General features: G+C 48.5%; 1 protein-coding gene across 1 annotated transcript in view; it reads right to left on the reverse strand.

Moving 5' to 3' along the window:
* The window catches only part of LOC309554237 (C-reactive protein-like), a 32,024-nt gene extending 10,581 nt beyond the window's left edge, over positions 1-21,443 (reverse strand). Inside the window, exons 1-2 of the mRNA XM_082255874.1 lie at positions 21,352-21,443; positions 6,142-6,203 (exon numbers count right to left, since the gene is read on the reverse strand). Of these exons, the coding sequence (XP_082112000.1) occupies positions 6,142-6,199 (58 nt within the window). The 5' untranslated portion in view covers positions 6,200-6,203; positions 21,352-21,443. The remainder of the gene's footprint in view (positions 1-6,141; positions 6,204-21,351) is intronic.
* Between the last annotated feature and the right edge of the window lie 2,029 nt (positions 21,444-23,472).

Here is a 23,472-nt window from a genome sequence, read left to right on the forward strand (position 1 = left end):
TGCTGGGACCCCGACTTAAGTCCAGAAGATCCAGGACTGTAGAATACTGAAATTCTGACAATGCTTTGCACTCAAAAGTCTCTTAGACAGCTCCCTCCAGCCTGACGCTGGCTTGAGGTAGCTTGTTGTGAATTCCTGTATGCATGCAACTCTTAACCACTTAAGCCCCGGAAGATTTTACCCCCTTCCTGACCAGGGCCTATTTTGCTATTCGGCACTGCGTGACTTTAACGGAGAATTGCGCGGTTGTGCGACGCTGTACCTAAACGAATTTGACGTCCTTTTTTTCCCACAAACAGAGCTTTCTTTTGGTGGTATTTGATCACCTGTGCAATTTTTTGATCATGCGCTATAAACAAAAAAAGAGCATCAATTTTGCAAAAATAACAATATTTTTCACATTTTTTATATGAAATTCCCCCCAAAAAAATGTAAAAATCTAAATTTGTTAACATTTTTGGCCAATTTGTTTTATGCTACATATGTTTGGTAAAAAAAAAATCGCAAAAAGCGTATTTTGATTGGTTTGCGCAAAAGTTATCACATTTACTAACAAAGGGAAAGATTTTTGTAATTTTTGTTGTTTTTTTTTTAACGCGTAATGGCGGTGATCTGTGATTTTTTTTTTGCGGGACTGAGACATTGCGGCGGACAGATCGGACCCTTGACTGACATTTTTGACACTTTTGGGGTTACCAGTGACATTTCTACAGTAATCAGTGCTATACATATGCACTGTTACTGTAAAATAACACTGGTACTGAAGGGGTTAACTTTATTTGAGAGGGAGGGGCTGTGTGTGTCCCTAGGGGCGTGATTCTAACTGTGATTGGCTGTGGCTTGGGCTGTAGGAACAATGATCAACGGTCCTACATAGTAGAACCGTGTGATTGTTGTTTCTACACAAGGGAGAATGACAGGCGGCTTGTTTACACTAGCCGCCTGACTTTCTCCCTCTGCATCGACGATCGCCGAGTGACCGGCGGACATCGGTCCACCGGTCACACATGCGGGGGGGGGGGGGGGGGAGTCCGTGACCATGCGGGAGCGGGAGCGTGCTCCGGGGGTGCGCGCTCGCTCCCTAGACCCTCACAGGCTAGCGACGTAGATCTACGTCACTTTGCCTGTGAGGGGCTGACTGCCAACGTAAATCGTCGTTAGGCAGTCGGCAAGTGGTTAACTGATGCTCTGTACACTTCAGGGCCCAAACTGCAGGTGCCCCCTTTAACTCTTCAGGGTTCCCTGACTATGTACCCCCTTTGTCACTTCAGGGTCCTCAACCTAGGTACCCCCTTTACAACTAGCTGATACTTGGATCCCAGAACCTCTTCCGGAGTGGTCCCCCACTGACTCTAGGCAGACCCCCAGGGGCAATCCTCAGGACTCACGACCTGTGTAGGCTTTCCTGGGACTGGACTCCTCCAACTCCCCGCTGGTTCTCGGCACACCGGATCCCCTTCAGCTCAACTCAGCACTCTCTGGATTCTCAGGCAGCACCCCGAGACATCCGCTTCCTCAGACAGGAGGAGAGACAGCCGTTCTCTCCCTCCTGGGACTCTGCTCCCGCCAAAGACGCTGACTCATGCACTCCCCTCAAACTTATACCCACTCCCAGAATCCCTTGCGGCAGAATCTGCCTTCTGGGTTTCCTCCACTGCCCTATGAGAAGCCTCTCACAGGGCCAGTGCAGAGACTCCCCTCTCAGAAGACACACCTGGAAGCCATGACACCCTGACAAAAAGAAATCCTGGCCCTGCTGTTAGGCAGACAAGGCCCACTATGCATTTACCTAGCACCTACCTGGAGGGTGCTACATCATTAACACATTTTTCACTACCATAGCAAGCGCTGGTTTCAGCATCAATTAATACAAGCAGTTGTGCCGATATTTATGGTTGTCACTATCAGGAAGCCGGTCCAGAGCAATGGTGCAGAGCCAACACTGGAGTAAGCGCATAAAGACAGGAAGTGGCTAAAAGAGGCTGGAGGAACTAAGCAGCACTGAATTGGGCAAAAGATGATAAAAAGGTAAAAATATGACAATTATTGGTGGAAATTTAGATTAACTAGAACTATGACTTGGACTCTTGGGGAGCTTTTTAACCACTTGCCGACTGCCGCCCGACTATATACGTGGGGCGGTCAGCCCCTCACAGGCAAAGTGACGTAGGTCTACGTTGCTAGCCTGTGAGGCTCTGGGGAGCGAGCGCGCGCCGCTGGATGCGCGCTCCCGCTTGGTTACGGACCCCCCCGCTGACCGCCGATGTCCGCCGGGCACTCGCGATCGTCCGTTACACCGGGAGAAAGGCAGGCGGGTAATGTAAACAAAGCCGCCTGTCATTCTCCCCTGTGTAAGAATGGAGATCACACGGTTCTACTATGTAGGACCGTTGATCTCTGTTCTTACACCTCAAACCACAGCCAATCACAGTTAGAAGCACGCCCCTAGGGACACACATAACCCCTCCCTCTCAAAAAAAGTTAACCCCTTCACTGCCAGTGTAATTTTACAGTAACAGTGCATATGTATAGCACTGATTACTGTAGTAATGTCACTGGTACCCCCAAAAGTGTCAAAAATGTCAGTCAAGGGTCCGATCTGTCCGCTGCAATGTTGCAGTCCCGCAAACAAAAAAACGCAGATCGCCGCCATTACTCGTTAAAAAAAAAAACAACAAAAATGACAAAAATCTTTCCCTTAGTTAGTAAACGCAATAACTTTTGCGCAAACCAATCAAAATACGCATTTTGCGATTTTTTTTTTTTTTTACCAAAAATATGTAGCATAAAACAAATTGGCCTAAAATGTTAAAAAATTTAGATTTTTACATTTTTTTGGGGGGAATTTCATATAAAAAAATGTGAAAAATATTGTTATTTTTGCAAAATTGACGCTCTTTTTTTGTTTATAGCGCATGATCAAAAAATTGCAGAGGTGATCAAATACCACCAAAAGAAAGCTCTGTTTGTGGGAAAAAAAGGACGTCAAATTCGTTTAGGTACAGCGTCGCACGACCGCGCAATTGTCCGTTAAAATCACGCAGTGCCGAATCGCAAAATAGGCCCTGTTTAGGAAGGGGGTAAAATCTTCCGGGGCTTAAGTGGTTAAATATAGACTTGAGAGCGATCGGAAGGTAGCTCTGGAACCCTAGGGTAGTCCTATTGATATAAGAGTTGTGGTATTTGGGAAGAGTATTTGGATTCTGGGTAGGCAGCTTTTCCACGCAAAAGGATTTCCATAGTATGTTGGATTGTAATTAAATGAATCTGAGAATAGGGCACAGCACCCAAAGTTAGTTGTCCTATTACAAATTTAAAATCTCACAGAGCCAACTCATTTTGGGGTCCAGAGACTGCCCCCTTCATTGGGACTTGGGGATATGAAACTGTTATGGTTCCCCCTGGCAGATGACACGGGCTAACCTAAGAAGCGGAGTCTAAGCAATAGTTGGTCTTCAGCAGAGTTCCCGAAGGTGGAGATGGACTGAATACCCTCAGGATTGCCTCTCCAAGCAGGAAAAAAAACAGGTATAGGGTGGAGATTGTCCACTAGGAGGCAGGCAGGAGATTATTTAGGTGTAGGCAGGAGTCCTGTCAGGCAGCAAACAACAGAGAATTCAGGTCAGTAAAAGTCAGGCAATCTTGCAGGTAAGTATTAAGGCTCTTTGTAACAAGGGGTAGATAGTGAGAAGACACTCACTGGCCACTTCAAAGGCAGGAGCTTAAATACTCCTTAGGTCAGAGGATATGCCCAGAGTCATTTCAGGGAGCTCTGGCAGGGATTATGTGCGTACCATTGGAAGTACTGGCAGTGATTCTAGGAGTACCATTGAAAGTACTAGCAGGAAATTATGAAGATTCTAGAAGTACTGGCAGTGATTCTATGAGAACCGTTGGAAGTCCTGGCAGGGATTCTGGAAGTACTGACAGGGAAGTACGAAAAGGGATTATTTGTGTCCCAATGGAAGCGCTGATAGGGATTCTATGAATACCATTGCAAGTACTGGCAAGCAGGGCCAGTGTTTTCACTAGGCAAACTAGGCAGCTGCCTATGGCACATTGGCACCTAGGGGCGCAGCCAGGAGTCGGCACTCTCTCTCCATCATGAATGATTATTGTGAGCTGAGGGGAGAGGTGATGGTAGGGGAGGAAGAAGGGACAGAGAAAGATGCCAGGTGTCTTGGGCAGTGGCGGAACTATCAGGCCCTGGCTTTCCACCACTGTTGGAGGGGCCCCAAGAGGCAGGAAAGGAGCCCACCAGAGTGCTGCCTGCATGATGATCCTCTTCAGCTGGAGCTGAATGGTCTTAACCCCGGGCAGGAAGTGACTCTCTGCACTGAGCTGGTGGGCAGCCGTTCATTTCCCTGGGTCGGTATTAAGCAGGGAGCGGAGGAGAGCTGAACCTGAGCCGGAGCTCGGCACTGGAGGGTGGAACCTTTACTGGGGCAGAAGCGACGAGGCACCGGAATGGCCTGAGGAGGTTGGTGATGAAGGACATGCGGAGCTCTCTGACTGCTGCTTTTCCATCCACCAGGAGCCGGTTGGAGCTGTGGTGAGCACTGTGGTCCAGGAGAGGATCGTCCTGGGAGAAGGAATCTGCAGGATCACAGTGAAGGAGGGCAGAGTGTGGGCCACTCTCTTCATACTACCCAGTTAGTGTCCCTAGAACAGGGGATTGGGGTCCCTGGGTGTTACATGGAGCATCCCTGGTATGAAAGGGAATCGGGGTCACCAGGTGTGACATGGAGGATAGGGGTCACCGGGTGTAACAGGAGTTCGGGGTCACCAGGTGTGCCATGAGGAATTGGGGTCCATGGGTGTGCCATGGGGGATTGGGGCCCCGAAGTGTGACACGGAGGTGTGACACATCAGGGTTCCCAACTGTGACATGGAAAAACATCAGGGTCTGACATAGAGGAACATTGGGGTCACTGAGTATGACAGCATGACATGGAGGAACACGGGGGTCCCTGGGTGTTACATGGAGGAGCATCAGGGTCAGTGGGTATGACAGCACAACATGGAGGAATATTGGGGTCCAAGGGTGTGACATGGAAAAACATCAAAGTCACTGGGTGTGACACGGAGGGACATTAGGGTCCCGGGTGTGACATGGAGGAATATGGGGGGTCACTGGGTATGAAAGCATAACATGGAGGAACCATCAGATCAGGGTCACTGGGTATGACATAGAGGAGTTTTTAACCCCTTCCCTTTTTTTTGGGAGGGGGGGGGAGGGCGCAAGTAGCTGGTCTTGCCTAGGGCGTAAAATAGTCTAGCACCGGCCTTGCTGGCAAGGATTCTGGAAGTACCATTGGAAGTCCTGGCAAAGATTCTGGGAGTACCATTGGAAGTCCTGGCAGGGATTCAGGGAATACCTTTGGAAGTATTGGCAAGTATGGAGGTATTGGCAAGTATTGGAATTCTGGAAATACTGAAATGAATTTTTTGAGTACTATTGGAAGTCCTGGCAGGGATTCTATGACTACCATTGGAAGTCCTGCCAGTGATTCTGGGAGTACCATTTAGAGTATTGGCAAGTATGGAAGTATTGGCAAGTGTGGAAGTATTGGCAAATATTGGAATTTTGGAATTCCTGGCAGGGATTCTATGACTACCATTGGAAGTCCTTGCAGTGATTCTGGGAGTACCATTCAGAGTATTGGCAAGTATGGAAGTATTGGCAAGTGTGGAAGTATTGGCAAATATTGGAATTTTGGAATTCCTGGCAGGGATTCTGTGAGTACCATTGGAAGTATTGGCAGGAATTCTGGAAGTCCTAGCAGGAATTCTGGAAGTATGATAACAGATACAGTAAGTACTGAACTGGACTATTTGACAATACAAAGTGTGCGGTATTTTGACCAAACCAATGATAAAACACAGAGCTCACCATTGGCTTGTTTGGTCACATCCAGTTCAGTATTACTGTTTCTCCTCCCCATGCCCTGATGACGGTGTTGGTTTCTGGCCTCTAAAACACGTTGGCTCTGTGACAAAGTCTTTTATCAGGTTTTATAATGAAATAAATTTGTATCTGGATGATTCATTCTTGGCGAGAAGAAGTATTTAGGTAAAATCCAGAAGACAGAAGATTGTAATTTACTATTTGGGTAGGTGTGTGCCGGCTCCATCACTTACCTTCCTGTGCCAGAGACGCCGGGATCACCAGCAGGAACATCATCCAATACAGCTCCATCTCCCTGGATAACACAAACCAACCATTAGATGAAATCCTTCATATCGCTACTAAACCAATCTTCAGACTACACACAGAGGATGCAGAGAACAGTCAGGTACATTGGCCCCGGGGAAGGGATAAGCAAGAGGGATAACAGTCTTTATTACAAAGAATTGTCTCCATTTGGGCAAAATTCAATGAAACCAATGACGCCAGTAAAATACAGGTGGCTTTTAAGGGTACAATAAGCTTTAAAGGGTTCTGGAGCTTATAAATGAAATTAGAAGATTCTGCTCTGCCACGGGTGCAATGGATAAGGCCAGTAGAGCCCAGTGAATGACTGAACTGAGCTGGGGTTTTGGGTGGAGATGCTTTTCTTTACTGCACACCTGACCTCCTACCATTGTACCTGTTTTCAGCAACTGTACACTGGCTGTGCCCATTATGAGGGGTCCCCACCAACCCTGTGCTGGGTTTCGGGGTCTGTACACCTGATGTGTCCATTATGAGAGGTTCCCACCATCCTTGTGCTGAGTTCCTGGGTCTGTACACCTGCTGTGCCCATTATGAGGGGTTCCAACTTCCCACTATTCCTGTGCTGAGTTCCCGGGGCTGTACACCTACTGTACCCATTATGAGGGGTTCCCATCATCCCTGTGCTGAGTTTCCAGGTTTGTACACCTGATGTGCCCATTATGAGGGGTTCTCACTATCCTTGTGCTGAGTTCCTGGGTTTGTGCACCTACTGTGTCTATTATGAGGGGTTCCCACCATCCCTATGTTAAGTTCCTGGGTCTGTACACCTGCTATGTCCATTATGAGGGGTGCCCGCCATCCTTGTGCTGGGTTCCTGTGTCTATACACTTGCTGTGCCCATTATGAGGGGTTAATTTTGTTTATTGAAAAATCTTACAAACAACAACTTATATACAATAAAACCATAATAAATAAATTAATAAATAACATATTTACAAAATAATTAAATATAACTATACAAAACCAAAAACCAAACAAGAACATAATAAATAAACCAAATTGCGCACAGCATAAACCCTACGAGAGAGCCAGACTAAGGAACATCACCGTCACCATGCATGTAGCCTTTTATCAAAAATATATTTTATCTGAAAATCTAGGGGAGTGAAGCAAGGACAGAAAGAAAAGCCGCACACCCCGAGATCAACAGGCAGCAGCTACAGAGTCCTGATATTCCTCCACGCCTTTATCCAGGCCTCCTGCTGCCACCTGTCTTTCTCAAGACCCCGAATCTTCCCAACCTCACCCAGAATGTTCTGCACCACCACCTCAACAGGGAGGATTTTACTCCGTAAGGATACCTGGCACCGTGCACTCCACGTGAAATAACGGACTACTACACTAACTAAAAAAAGTGTTTCCAAATCATAATCCCGGCGAGTCTGGAATGCCCCATACACCCACTCTGCATAACTCATATGGGGGAGGAAGGGTACACTCAGAGCCCTCCCTACCCTCTTGTACACCTCTATATTAAAAGGGCACTGAAGCAAAAAATGATCCATGGACTCCACCGCACCTCCACACTCTACTCTCGGGCAGCCACGATCACTCACAGAGAGAAACTTCAGGTTGCCCTTCACATATAGTTTTCCATGGAAAGCGAGCCAAGCCTGATCCCTAAACTTCATTGGGATTCTCTCCAAATTAATCAAACGCAAACCCTCCCCCAAAACTAGGCTTGGGCAATCCCTTAAGGCCAGTGGTTCGCAAAAAACAGAGCTCATGATCCGCTTCTCAAGAAGTTTCCTTGGAAGAGATCTGATCTCCCCTGCCGTTACTTGCCACTGCCGAAGTATTTTCAAACACGGGGCAACATAAGTCGGGAGCTTATCATGCTTGACCCTCAGGCTTTTCACTGGCCCACCATTTTCCCAGTTTCGCAGAAAGGGCCTAAACCAGGACTGGAAAATACCAACCCACCCAGGCGGTCTCTCTGCCAACATGTTACCAAGGTTGTACTTTACAAACATCAGAGAGAAAAAGACTACAGGGTTGATCATTCCTAGACCACCCTCCCGCCTAGGAAGATAAGTCACACTCCTTTTGACAAGGTTTATTCTGTTTCCCCATAACAGCTGGAAGAAACAACTATAGATCCTGGTATAGAGAGACACTGGCAAAATGCAGACAAAACTGACATACAGAAAAATTGGAATCAGGTAACCTTTGATCAGATCAACCTTTTCCCTTAAGGAAAACCGCCAACTTTTCCAGCTCGCCACCTTGGCATTGGCATTCTCCAGCCTGCTCACCCAATTTGCATGACCATAGTCACCTGGGCCAAATTCAATGCCTAGAACTCTAATTTTTTGTTGGGGCTCCGGGAAGTCATCCGGGAGAACAAAGCTCTCACCTTCCACGCCCATCCAGAAAGCTTCACACTTGTCCTGGTTGACCTTTGAACCTGATGCTTCCGCATACTGCCTTGTCACTGAGACCACCTCCTGCGCTTCCCCAGTCCCAGAGACAAAAACAGAAACGTCATCAGCATAAGCCACAACCTTCAAAGCAGGCTCACCAGCGATGCCCAAAGGTACCCCACACAATGGTCCACTCTCTAGCCTTCTAATGAAGGGGTCGATTGCAAACGCATATAGCAGAGGACTCAAAGGACACCCCTGACGCACACCTGAGCCAACCACAAAGGGCTGCCCAACCCAACCATTAACCAGAGGAAAGCTTTCAGCCCCTTTGTACAAAATCTTGAGCCAATCAATGAAACCCCCCTCCAGGCCATACTTGCCAAGAAGGAGCCATAGGTACTCATGATTAACCCTATCAAAGGCCTTAGCCTGATCCAATGTCAGCAGATATTTACCCCAACCAGCAGCCCTACAACGCTCCAAGGCCTCCCGGACAGCTAACACAGCTGAGAAAGTGCTTCTACCCTGGATTGCGCAGTGCTGGTGATGGGATAACAAATCGCCTGCCACTGATGATAATCGCCAGAAAAAAATCTTTGCCAGTATCTTTCTATCGACATTAAGAAGGCTAATGGGGCGCCAATTCTCAATCATCGAAGGATCTTTGCCCTTTGACAGAAGAACCACTGCAGATTGCCTCATGGAAGGAGGGAGAGAACCCTCATGCAAACAGCCATTAAAAACCTCCGCAAGGTGTGAAGCCAGGATCTTCTTAAAACATTTATAAAATTCGGCTGTCAAACCATCTGGCCCTGGCGTTTTCCTGATGGCTAGTTTATCAATAGCCTGGATCACCTCATCTGCAGTGATTTCATCTGTCAAATTCATCAAAGGAACAATATTTTCCAGACCTGGCGTAGAGTCCAAAAAACTCAACATCCCTGTCCGATCAAGGTTCTTTCCTCCCAGGAGATCAGCATAGTATGACCTGACGACCTCCAGGATCCCTGACCTAGACTTCGTCAGAGAGCCCGTACTGTCCTTCAGGCCATTGACCGTCTTAACTGCTACGCTCTGTTTACAATTCTGGTAAGGGTCAGGCGAATGGTATTTCCCATAGTCCCTTTCCTGAACCAAAGAGGCGTGCCGGTCATATTGATGGGTCCTCAGGAGGAGCTTCACCTCAGAGATCGCCCCAGAATCTCCTCCATTCGATACAAGGCGGTCAAGTTTCCTCCGCAAACGCTGGTAGGTGATATACTTATCTTGCTGTCTCTTTCTCCCTATGGCCTTGAAAAGCCTAACAGTCCGCTGTTTTATAAGCTCCCACCATTCTGACTTACTGTTGCAAAAGTCTAGGATAGTTACCTGTGCCTGAAAAAATTCCTCAAAGGATTGTCTTACTTCCTCGTCATCCAGGAGGGCCGAATTCAATCTCCAGATACCCCTCCCCCTAGGTGGCACGCCTGAGGCATTCAGAGTCAAATATAGAATACAGTGATCAGAAAACTCCACTGCCCGACAAACAGGTGCCGAAAAAGCAGAGTCCTCCTTTAAAAAAAACCTATCTATCCTACTCTGACTATTACCTCGCTGAAAAGTGAACCCCGTGCTGTCTGGGCAGCGCTTAATGTGCACATCTACCAGACCTGCTTCCCTAACCATTGCATTCAGGAAAAGGCTGTCATAGCCCAGCTTATCTCTGAAACCTCTCCTGTCTTTAGGCCTAGTAATGGTGTTGAAGTCACCTCCAAAGATAACCTGCTGAGCCGTAAAAAGAAAAGGCTTAATCTTTGTAAAGAGGCATTTCCTGTCCCATTTTGTCTGGGGACCATAGATGTTAATCAGGCGCAGGTCCTGCCCCCTCACAGAGACATCCAAAATCATGCATCTCCCAATCTCTACCTCAATTACCCGTCGGCATGTTACCATACCAGAAAAAAGGACCGCAACCCCGCTGTAAGGCTCGGCCGCAAGAGACCAAAAGGAGGGACCACGCTTCCACTCCTTCTTTGCCAGATGTATATCAGCCAGATTACTGAGATGGGTCTCTTGCAAAAACAAAATGTCAGCATCAAACTCGCTGAGCAAAAATAAGGCCATATGACGAGCACTCACTGATTTTAAGCTGGCAACATTAATGGTTGCCACTTTTAACGGAGTGGGAACTGCCATTAGGATAATTGAGGCAGCCGTTTCTTAGCCTGACTACTCTCTCTTCCTGGAGAACCAGTGCGCTTCAATGCACCCTGGGACTCATCATCCATAGAAGACGCCGTACTCAACGAGTCCCATTCATCGTCATCATCTGACAGGACCCCAAACTTATTTTTCAAGGGCAAAACCTTAGGACTTTGGGCAACTGAACACCTTTTTTTTTTTCTTTTGCCCTTCTTCCTTTTCTCCTCCAACCATTCCACATCATCCTTGGACAAACTGCAAATTACAGTCTCCCCACTCTTAGCCTCCCCTTCACCCCCACTCTCCCTTACCTTATCTGCCACCAGGCCAGCCTCTTCACCATTTTCCCCACTCCTCTGCATCCCCTGGTCCCCAATAGAAGCCCTGAAATGTCGAGGGGGTGGGACTGGCACTGCACTTGATGCCCCTGCATCAGCACCTCTTGCGGCCTCTGCAATTTTGGAGGACATAGACACAGAAGGATTGGACACATTCTCGGTAACTGATACATGCAAACGCACAGACTGGGGCACCACAGATTTGGAAGACACTGACACACTGGGAATTGGCACAGACTGGGAAATCACAGACTGGGAAGACACAGGCACACTAGGCAAACGCACAGACTGGGAAGACACAGGCACACTAGGCAAACGCACAGACTGGGAAGACACATGCACACTGGGCATTGGCACAGACTCAGAGGGAATCGCAGGCACCCTAGCTGCTGAGCTCTGAGCATCCTCCATGTCCAGGCGGAAGAACTCTCTCATGAGCTCAGGCTGGTTATGCATTGCCTCGGGACACTGGCTATAAGGATGCCCAACCGAATTGCACAAGTTGCACCTTATAATGTTGCAATCCTTTGCCAAATGCCCTAAATCCTGACACAGAGAGCATTTCATCACTGGACAGGAGGATGCAAAGTGCCCTTTATCCCCACATTTATTACACAGTTTTGGCTGGCCTGGATAAAAGATGGTCAGCCTGTCCCTTCCCAGGAAAGCTGAGGATGGCAGATGCTGGATGACATTATCCATGACTTTTAGTTTTAGCTGCACAGACCATCCCCCCGTCCATATTCCTCGGTCATCCATAATTTTGTGTAAGGGGCTCAGGATGTCTCCATATCTCCTCAGCCATACAGATAAATCCCCTTGTGGTATGGACTCATTGCGCACAAGAATCGTCACCATTTTAATAAGTGGCTGACGTGACACAACTTTGGGGATTAGCCCTCTCCAGTCCGGCAGGCTCCTACACACATGCTCATATTTCTCCCAAAATATGTCCAAAGACTCCGGACGGATAAAGGACAAATCGTACTCATAGGAGCCGGTCGGACTGATCAGGGCGAAGATATCTTCGGGTCTAAACCCCATCTGCAGAATCTTATCAACCACAGCTCTCCTATATGGGGGAATACCTTCGCCTTCCCATCTGAGCTGAACCACATTCCTCCTTTTAAATAGTGAGGAAGATAAACCATTTCCATGCTCCCCCCTACCAGATCCTGTAGCAGCACCAGCATAGGTTTTCCTCCCAGACATACCAGTAATTACAGCATTGTCCTTAGACACAATCACACCTGCTGACAAGGAGCCTGAATCAACCCTTGCAGTCTTTGGAGCAGCAGAGACAAGACCCACCCCCTCCCCCTTCTCTAAGCACTCAGCTGCTTTCCTGGGTTCAATCACAGTTTTTTTTACTGCAGAATCCCCAACAGTTGTAGCACTACTGCTCCCAGCATCTCCTGCACCATTTTCAGGAACAACAGCTTTATCTGGGTCAGGAAAAGCCTTTGCAATGTCCGTGGTGCTCCTCTCTGCAGACACTTCAACCAAAAGCTCAAAGTTATTTTCAGTTTTCCCACCAATCGCATTTAAAGTTTTTTTAGCAGGTGCATCAGGTTGCACTGCATGCTGCACATTGTCTATGGGTGTGGGCTGACAGCCCATAGCACTACAACCCTCAGCAAGCACATTGTCATTAAAGTTCACATCACCACCTTGCACACACACTGTACCTGCTTGCTGTGTTGTTACCTCTGCAGTGTCATGGCTGATGGTGGGATCAAACTTCCTCCTGGTTGTTGCAGGCTTCATGGTGAATGTTCCTCTCTCCACAGGTCTCTCTTTCATAGGGCGAGGAACGGTATCCATATCCTCATCTGAGGAATCCGCAGAAAAATGTAACTTTCTTCCATCCAGAGGGGTTTCCAGCTCAGCGATGAACTCCAACATGCCAGTACCCCCCTCAACCTCCTGCTCAGATGTTCCACATTGCTGCTGCAGAGGGAGGGAGACAGAGGCCTCCGCCATTGGGGGCTCAGCAGATGTCTGAGGTGTTGAAGAGCTGGGCTCATCCTCCGGGCCCACTTTCTCACTCTCTGCTGACTCTGTCGGTACCTGCATCTCTTCACTGGCTGGGTCACTCTCCATGCTGGAAACGGTTCCTCTCCTCATACGGCTGAAACGTTCCTCATTCCTGTATTTTTCCTTAAAAGCTCCGCTACTTTCCTTCAGAGAGCTCACCAACTCTTTCTGCTTCCTCAAAGCTTGCTCCAAGTCCTTTAATTCAGGCCTCAGAGCCGGTCTCTTCTTACTGTACAGTTTGGCACAATACAACTTTTTCTTTTTAAATTCAGTTTTTAAAGCTGCCAATTTCTCCTCCTCTTTCTCAATCCTTGTCAGCTTGTCCACAATCCTCCGTCTAAAGGTAGATAGGGATTCACCCCTCCTTGGGCCGAGCTCCATGTCTTCCATAGGCTGAGGCCTAGTCTCAGGCCTATCCAGGGGGCCCCCGCCGGGGTCCTCCCCAGGATCCAGCATCCCTCCTGGGGCAGAGAAACAACTCTAGCCCCAGGCTTCTGGAAGCACACGAGCTAAGGAATCAGCAACCTCACACCTCGCTGTCAGGGAGTGGAATGGCAGTTTCCCACCATCCCTGTGCTGAGTTCTCAGGTCTGTACACCTGCTGTGCCCTTTATGAGGGGTTCCCACCATCCTTGTGCTGAGTTCTCAGGTCTGTACACCTGCTGTGCCAATTATGAGGGGTTCCCACTTTCCTTGTGCTGAGTTCTGGGGTCTGTATACCTGCTGTGCCCATTATGAGGGGTTCCCACCATCCCTGTGCTGAGTTCCCGGGTCTGTACACCTGCTGTGCCCATTATGAGGGGTTCCCACCATCCTTGTGCTGAGATCTCAGGTCTGTACACCTGCTGTGCCGATTATGAGGGGTTCCCACTTTCCTTGTGCTGAGTTCTGGGGTCTGTACACCTGCTGTGCCCATTATGAGGGGTTCCCACCACCCTTGTGCTGAGTTTTCAGGTCTGTACACCTGCTGTGCCCATTATGAGGGGTTAATTTTGTTTATTGAAAAATCTTACAAACAACAACTTATATACAATAAAACCATAATAAATAAATAAATAACATATTTACAAAATAATTAAATATAACTATACAAAACCAAAAACCAAGCAAGAACATAATATATAAACCAAATTGCGCACAGCATAAACCCTACGAGAGAGCCAGACTAAGGAACTTCACCGTCACCATGCATGTAGCCTTTTATCAAAAATATATTTTATCTGAAAATCTAGGGGAGTGAAGCAAGGACAGAAAGAAAAGCCGCACACCCCGAGATCAACAGGCAGCAGCTACAGAGTCCCGATATTCCTCCACGCCTTTATCCAGGCCTCCTGCTGCCACCTGTCTTTCTCAAGACCCCGAATCTTCCCAACCTCACCCAGAATGTTCTGCACCACCACCTCAACAGGGAGGATTTTACTCCTTAAGGATACCTGGCACCGTGCACTCCACGTGAAATAACGGACTACTAGACTAACTAAAAAAAGTGTTTCCAAATCATAATCCCGGTGAGTCTGGAATGCCCCATACACCCACTCTGCATAACTCATATGGGGGAGGAAGGGTACACTCAGAGCCCTCCCTACCCTCTTGTACACCTCTATATTAAAAGGGCACTGAAGCAGAAAATGATCCATGGACTCCACCGCTCCTCCACACTCTACTCTCGGGCAGCCCCGATCACTCACAGAAAGAAACTTCAGGTTGCCCTTCACATATAGTTTTCCATGGAAAGCGAGCCAAGCCTGATCCCTAAACTTCATTGGGATTCTCTCCAAATTAATCAAACGCAAGCCCTCCCTCAAAACCAGGCTTGGGCAATCCCTTAAGGCCAGTGGTTCACAAAAAACAGAGCTCATGATCCGCTTCTCAAGAAGTTTCCTTGGAAGAGATCTGATCTCCCCTGCTGTTACTTGCCACTGCCGAAGTATTTTCAAACACGGGGCAACATAAGTCGGGAGCTTATCATGCTTGACCCTCAGGCTTTTCACTGGCCCACCATTTTCCCAGTTTCGCAGAAAGGGCCTAAACCAGGACTGGAAAATACCCACCCACCCAGGCGGTCTCTCTGCCAACATGTTACCAAGGTTGTACTTTACAAACATCAGAGAGAAAAAGACTACAGGGTTGATCATTCCTAGACCACCCTCCCGCCTAGGAAGATAAGTCACACTCCTTTTGACAAGGTTTATTCTGTTCCCCCATAACAGCTGGAAGAAACAACTATAGATCCTGGTATAGAGAGACACTGGCAAAACGCAGACAAAACTGACATACAGAAAAATTGGAATCAGGTAACCTTTGATCAGATCAACCTTTTCCCTTAAGGAAAACCGCCAACTTTTCCAGCTCGCCACCTTGGCATTGGCATTCTCCAGCCTGCTCACCCAATTTGCATGACCATAGTCACCTGGGCCAAATTCAATGCCTAGAACTCTAATTTTTTGTTGGGGCTCCGGGAAGTCATCCGGGAGAACAAAGCTCTCACCTTCCACGCCCATCCAGAAAGCTTCACACTTGTCCTGGTTGACCTTAGAACCTGATGCTTCCGCATACAGCCTTGTCACTGAGACCACCTCCTGCGCTTCCCCAGTCCCAGAGACAAAAACAGAAACGTCATCAGCATAAGCCACAACCTTCAAAGGAGGCTCACCAGCGATGCCCAAAGGTACCCCACACAATGGTCCACTCTCTAGCCTTCTAATGAAGGGGTCGATTGCAAACGCATATAGCAGAGGACTCAAAGGACACCCCTGACGCACACCTGAGCCAACCACAAAGGGCTGCCCAACCCAACCATTAACCAGAGGAAAGCTTTCAGCCCCTTTGTACAAAATCTTGAGCCAATCAATGAAACCCCCCTCCAGGCCATACTTGCCAAGAAGGAGCCATAGGTACTCATGATTAACCCTATCAAAGGCCTTAGCCTGATCCAATGTCAGCAGATATTTACCCCAACCAGCAGCCCTACAACGCTCCAAGGCCTCCCGGACAGCTAACACAGCTGAGAAAGTGCTTCTACCCTGGACCGAGCAGTGCTGGTGATGGGATAACAAATCGCCTGCCACTGATGATAATCGCCAGAAAAAAATCTTTGCCAGTATCTTTCTATCGACATTAAGAAGGCTAATGGGGCGCCAATTCTCAATCATCGAAGGATCTTTGCCCTTTGACAGAAGAACCACTGCAGATTGCCTCATGGAAGGAGGGAGAGAACCCTCATGCAAACAGCCATTAAAAACCTCCGCAAGGTGTGAAGCCAGGATCGTCTTAAAACATTTATAAAATTCGGCTGTCAAACCATCTGGCCCTGGCGTTTTCCTGATGGCTAGTTTATCAATAGCCTGGATCACCTCATCTGCAGTGATTTCCTCTGTCAAATTCATCAAAGGAACAATATTTTCCAGACCTGGTGTAGAGTCCAAAAAACTCAACATCCCTGTCCGATCAAGGTTCTTTCCTCCCAGGAGATCAGCATAGTATGACCTGACGACCTCCAGGATCCCTGACCTAGACTTCGTCAGAGAGCCCGTACTGTCCTTCAGGCCATTGACCGTCTTAACTGCTACGCTCTGTTTACAATTCTGGTAAGGGTCAGGCGAATGGTATTTCCCATAGTCCCTTTCCTGAACCAAAGAGGCGTGCCGGTCATATTGATATCTCCTCAGGAGGAGCTTCACCTCAGAGATCGCCCCAGAATCTCCTCCATTCGAAACAAGGCGGTCCAGTTTCCTCCGCAAACGCTGGTAGGTGATATACTTATCTTGCTGTCTCTTTCTCCCTATGGCCTTGAAAAGCCTAACAGTCCGCTGTTTTATAAGCTCCCACCATTCTGACTTACTGTTGCAAAAGTCTAGGATAGTTACCTGTGCCTGAAAAAATTCCTCAAAGGATTGTCTTACTTCCTCGTCATCCAGGAGGGCTGAATTCAATCTCCAGATACCCCTCCCCCTAGGTGGCACGCCTGAGGCATTCAGAGTCACAGAAAGAATACAGTGATCGGAAAACTCCACTGCCCGACACACAGGTGCCGAAAAAGAAGAGTCCTCCTTTAAAAAAAACCTATCTATCCTACTCTGACTATTACCTCGCTGAAAAGTGAACCCCGTGCTGTCTGGGCAGCGCTTAATGTGCGCATCTACCAGACCTGCTTCCCTAACCATTGCATTCAGGAAAAGGCTGTCATAGCCCAGCTTATCTCTGAAACCTCTCCTGTCTTTAGGCCTAGTAATGGTGTTGAAGTCACCTCCAAAGATAACCTGCTGAGCCGTAAAAAGAAAAGGCTTTATCTTTGTAAAGAGGCATTTCCTGTCCCATTTTGTCTGGGGACCATAGATGTTAATCAGGCGCAGGTCCTGCCCCCTCACAGAGACATCCAAAATCATGCATCTCCCAATCTCTACCTCAATTACCCGTCGGCACGTTACCATACCGGAAAAAAGGACCGCAACCCCGCTGTAAGGCTCGGCCGCAAGAGACCAAAAGGAGGGACCACGCTTCCACTCCTTCTTTGCCAGATGTATATCAGCTAGATTACTGAGATGGGTCTCTTGCAAAAACAAAATGTCAGCATCAAACTCGCTGAGCAAAAATAAGGCCATATGACGAGCACTCACTGATTTTAAGCTGGCAACATTAATGGTTGCCACTTTTAACGGAGTGGGAACTGCCATTAGGATAATTGAGGCAGCCGTTTCTTAGCCTGACTACTCTCTCTCCCTGGAGAACCAGTGCGCTTCAATGCACCCTGGGACTCATCATCCATGGAAGATTCTGTACTCAACGAGTCCCATTCATCCTCATCATCTGACAAGACCTCAAACTTATTTGTCAAAGGCAAAACCTTAGGACTTTGGGCAACTGAACACCTTTTTTTTTTTCTTTTGCCCTTCTTCCTTTTCTCCTCCAACCATTCCACATCATCCTTGGACAAACTACAAATTACAGTTTCCCCACTCTTACCTTCCGCTTCACCCCCACTCTCCCTTACCTTATCTGCCACCAGGCCAGCCTCTTCACCATTTTCCCCACTCCTCTGCATCCCCTGGTCCCCAATAGAAGCCCTGAAATGTTGAGGGGGTGGGACTGGCACTGCACTTGATGCCCCTGCATCAGCACCTCTTGCGGCCTCTGCAATTTTGGAGGACATAGACACAGAAGGATTGGACACATTCTCGGTAACTGATACATGCAAACGCACAGACTGGGGCGCCACAGATTTGGAAGACACTGACACACTGGGAATTGGCTCAGACTGGGGCACCACAGACTGGGAAGACACAGGCACACTAGGCAAACGCACAGACGGGGGCACCACAGACTGGGAAGACACAGGCACATTAGGCAAACGCACAGACTGGGAAGACACAGGCACACTAGGCAAATGCACAGACTGGGAAGACACAGGCACACTGGGCATTGGCACAGACTCAGAGGGAATCGCAGGCACCCTAGCTGCTGAGCTCTGAGCATCCTCCATGTCCAGGCGGAAGAACTCTCTCATGAGTTCGGGCTGGTTATGCATTGCCTCAGGACACTGGCTATAAGGATGCCCAACCGCATTGCACAAGTTGCACCTTATAATGTTGCAATCTTTTGCCAAATGTCCTAAATCCTGACACAGAGAGCATTTCATTACTGGACAGGAGGATGCAAAGTGCCCTTTATCCCCACATTTATTACACAGCTTTGGCTGGCCTGGATAGAATATGGTCAGCCTGTCCCTCCCCAGGAAAGCTGAGGATGGCAGATGCTGGATGACATTATCAATAACCCTCAGTTTTAGCTGCACAGACCATCCCCCCGTCCATATTCCTCGATCATCCATAATTTTGTGTAAGGGGCTCAGGATGTCTCCATATCTCCTCAGCCATACAGATAAATCCCCTTGTGGTATGGACTCATTGCGCACAAGAATCGTCACCATTTTAATGAGTGGCTGACGTGACACAACTTTGGGGATGAGCCCTCTCCAGTCTGGCCGGCTCCTACACACATGCTCATATTTCTCCCAAAATATGTCCAAAGACTCCGGACGGATAAAGGACAAATCATACTCATAGGAGCCGGTCGGACTGATCAGGGCGAAGATATCTTCGGGTCTAAACCCCATCTGCAAAATCTTATCCACCACAGCTCTCCTATATGGGGGAATACCTTCGCCTTCCCATCTGAGCTGAACCACATTCCTCCTTTTAAAAAGTGAGGAAGATAAACCATTTCCATGTTCCCCCCTACCAGATCCTGTAGCAGCACCAGCATAAGTTTTCCTCCCAGACATACCACCAGTAATTACAGCATTGTCTTTAGACACAGCCACACCTGATGACAAGGAGCCTGAAACATCCCTTGCAGTCTTTGGAGCAGCAGAGACAACACCCACCCCCTCCCCCTGCTCTGAGCACTCAGCTGCTTTCCTGGGTTCAATCACAGTTGTGTCTACTGCAGAATCCAAAACAGTTGTAGCACTACTGCTACCAGCACCTCCTCCACCATTCTCAGGAACAGCCACTGTATCAGGTCCAGGCAAAGCCTCTGCATTGTCCATGGTGCTTTTCTTTGCAGACTCTTCAACCAGAAGCTTAATGTTATTTTCAGTTTTCCCACCAATTATATTTAAAGTTTTTTCAGCAGGTGCATCAGGTTGCACTGCATGCTGCACAATGTCTATGGGTGTGGGCTGACAGCCCATAGCACTACAACCCTCAGCAAGCCCATTGTCATCATTAAAGTTCACATCACCACTTTGCACACACACTGTACCTGCTTGCTGCGTTGTTACCTCTGCTTTATGATGGCTGATGGCGGGATCAAACTTCCTCCTGGTTTTTTTAGACTTTATGGTGAATCTTCCTTTCTCCACAGGTCTCTCTTTCATAGGGCGAGGAACGGTATCCATCTCCTCATCTGAGGAAACCGCAGAAAAATGAAACTTTCTTCCATCCAGAGGGGTTTCCAGCTCAGCGATGAACTCCAGCATCCCAGTACCCCCCTCAACCTCCTGCTCAGATGTTCCACATTGCTGCTGCAGAGGGAGGGAGACAGAGGCCTCCACCATTGGGGGCTCAGCAGATGTCTGAGGTGTTAAAGAACTGGGCTCATCCTCCGTGCCCACTTTCTCACTCTCTGCTGACTCTGTCGGTACCTGCATCTCTTCACTGGCTGGGTCACTCTCCATGCTGGAAACGACTCCTCTCCTCATACGGCTGAAACGCTCCTCATTCCTGTATTTCTCCTTAAATGCTCCGCTACTTTCCTTCAGAGAGCTCACCAACTCTTTCTGCTTCTTCAAAGCTTGCTCCAAGTCCTTCAATTCAGGCCTCAGAGCCGGTCTCTTCTTGCTGTAGAGTTTGGCACAAAACAGCTTTTTCTTTTTAAATTCAGCTTTTAAAGATGCCAATTTCTCCTCCTCTTTCTCAATCCGTGTCAGCTTGTCCACAATCCTCCGTCTAAAGGTAGACAGGGATTCACCCCTCCTTGGGCCAAGCTCCATGTCTTCCATAGACTGAGGCCTAGTCTCAGGCCTATCCAGGGGGCCCCCGCCGGGGTCCTCCCCAGGATCCAGCATCCCTCCTGGGGCAGAGAAGCAACTCTAGCCCCTGGCTTCTGGAAGCACACCAGCTAAGGAACCAGCAACCTCACACCTCGCTGTCAGGGAGTGGAATGGCAGTTTCCCACCATCCCTGTGCTGAGTTCTCAGGTCTGTACACCTGCTGTGCCGATTATGAGGGGTTCCCACTTTCCTTGTGCTGAGTTCTGGGGTCTGTACACCTGCTGTGCCCGTTATGAGGGGTTCTCATCTCCCCTTGCTGGATCTTTCTTTTTTTTTTTTTAAGGAAATTATAACAGGAAGAACTTGAACACAGAAATATAGGCAAAAACACCCAACATTCCTAAGTAGAATGGAGCTGGTTCAAAATTTATAACATGGAGTATGTGAATTATGTAAGATTAGGGGATTAATCAGTTCACTAGACTCCACCTATGACTAATATGTCACGAATCAGTGAACTGACCCTTCAATCATAGTAGACTGCCACTTAGAATGCAGAATAATATTAGTTACCAAAACATTTCAAGAAATTAAAAATAATACATTGATATAATAATAATAATAATAATAATAATAATAATAAAAAACTGAAAATAAAATACCTATACATGGATAGAATGTGAATACAACATGAAAAAGGAGTGTAAAGTAAATTCTTACCCAGAGATCTCCACCTGGAACTCAGAGCAGCCAGAAGTGAAGGAGTGCAGAGAGAAGATCCAATACACATCTACTTCTAAAGGGTTACAATGGAAGGCTCCTCCTGGGAAGGAACGCCCTATCTATGGAATACAGTCCTGGCCCTAACTCTCAGAGGGAGGAGGCCTGTAAGGTCACTGTGCACCTTTCCTGATGAAATGATTAATTGATTCCCTTTAATCAATAACAGGATATATGAACAATGACCTTCCCAACCCCCGAGGAAGGAATCCCCCTAGTGGAGGGGCACACACACTGCCAAAGATTCCTCACAGCACACAGTACAATCCCAGCAATTGCAGTTTGTGAAGGATGGCAGAGGGTCTATGGAGAGGTTCTTAGGAGATGTTTGTAATGTGTGGACAGGCAGCAGAGGGTCTATAGAGAGGTGTTGGGGAGAGGGGTGCAATATGTGGACAGGCAGTAGAGGGTCTATAGAGAGGTGTTGGGGAGAGGGGTGCAATGTGTGGACAGGCAGTAGAGGGTCTATAGAGAGGTGTTGGGGAGAGGGGTGCAATGTGTGGACAGGCAGCAGAGGGTCTATAGTGAGGTGTTGGGGAGAGGGGTGCAATGTGTGGACAGGCAGCAGAGGGTCTATAGTGAGGTGTTGGGGAGAGGGGTGCAATGTGTGGACAGGCAGCAGAGGGTCTATAGAGAGGTGTTGGGGAGAGGGGTGCAATGTGTGGACAGGCAGTAGATGGTCTATAGAGAGGTGTTGGGGAGAGGGGTGCAATGTGTGGGCAGGCAGTAGAGGGTCTATAGAGAGGTGTTGGGGAGAGGGGTGCAATGTGTGGACAGGCAGCAGAGGGTCTATAGAGAGGTGTTGGGGAGAGGGGTGCAATGTGTGGACAGGCAGCAGAGGGTCTATAGAGAGGTGTTGGGGAGAGGGGTGCAATGTGTGGACAGGCAGTAGAGGGTCTATAGAGAGGTGTTGGGGAGAGGGGTGCAATGTGTGGACAGGCAGTAGAGGGTCTATAGTGAGGTGTTGGGAAGAGGGGTGCAATGTGTGGACAGGCAGTAGATGGTCTATAGAGAGGTGTTGGGGAGAGGGGTGCAATGTGTGGGCAGGCAGTAGAGGGTCTATAGAGAGGTGTTGGGGAGAGGGGTGCAATGTGTGGACAGGCAGCAGAGGGTCTATAGAGAGGTGTTGGGGAGAGGGGTGCAATGTGTGGACAGGCAGTAGAGGGTCTATAGAGAGGTGTTGGGGAGAGGGGTGCAATGTGTGGACAGGCAGTAGAGGGTCTATAGAGAGGTGTTGGGGAGAGGGGTGCAATGTGTGGACAGGCAGTAGATGGTCTATAGAGAGGTGTTGGGGAGAGGGGTGCAATGTGTGGGCAGGCAGCAGAGGGTCTATAGAGAGGTGTTGGGGAGAGGGGTGCAATGTGTGGACAGGCAGCAGAGGGTCTATAGAGAGGTGTTGGGGAGAGGGGTGCAATGTGTGGACAGGCAGTAGAGGGTCTATAGAGAGGTGTTGGGGAGAGGGGTGCAATGTGTGGACAGGCAGTAGAGGGTCTATAGTGAGGTGTTGGGAAGAGGGGTGCAATGTGTGGACAGGCAGTAGAGGGTCTATAGTGAGGTGTTGGGGAGAGGAGTGCAATGTGTGGACAGGCAGTAGAGGGTCTATAGTGAGGTGTTGGGGAGAGGGGTGCAATGTGTGGACAGGCAGTAGAGGGTCTATAGAGAGGTGTTGGGGAGAGGGGTGCAATGTGTGGACAGGCAGTAGAGGGTCTATAGTGAGGTGTTGGGAAGAGGGGTGCAATGTGTGGACAGGCAGTAGAGGGTCTATAGTGAGGTGTTGGGGAGAGGGGTGCAATGTGTGGACAGGCAGTAGAGGGTCTATAGTGAGGTGTTGGGGAGAGGAGTGCAATGTGTAGGCAGGCAGCAGAGGGTCTATAGTGAGGTGTTGGGAAGAGGGGTGCAATGTGTGGACAGGCAGTAGATGGTCTATAGAGAGGTGTTGGGGAGAGGGGTGCAATGTGTGGGCAGGCAGTAGAGGGTCTATAGAGAGGTGTTGGGGAGAGGGGTGCAATGTGTGGACAGGCAGCAGAGGGTCTATAGAGAGGTGTTGGGGAGAGGGGTGCA

The sequence above is a fragment of the Pelophylax lessonae genome, assembly GCF_965119305.1.
Source record: "Pelophylax lessonae genome assembly, chromosome: 4".
Classification (NCBI taxonomy): domain Eukaryota; kingdom Metazoa; phylum Chordata; class Amphibia; order Anura; family Ranidae; genus Pelophylax; species Pelophylax lessonae.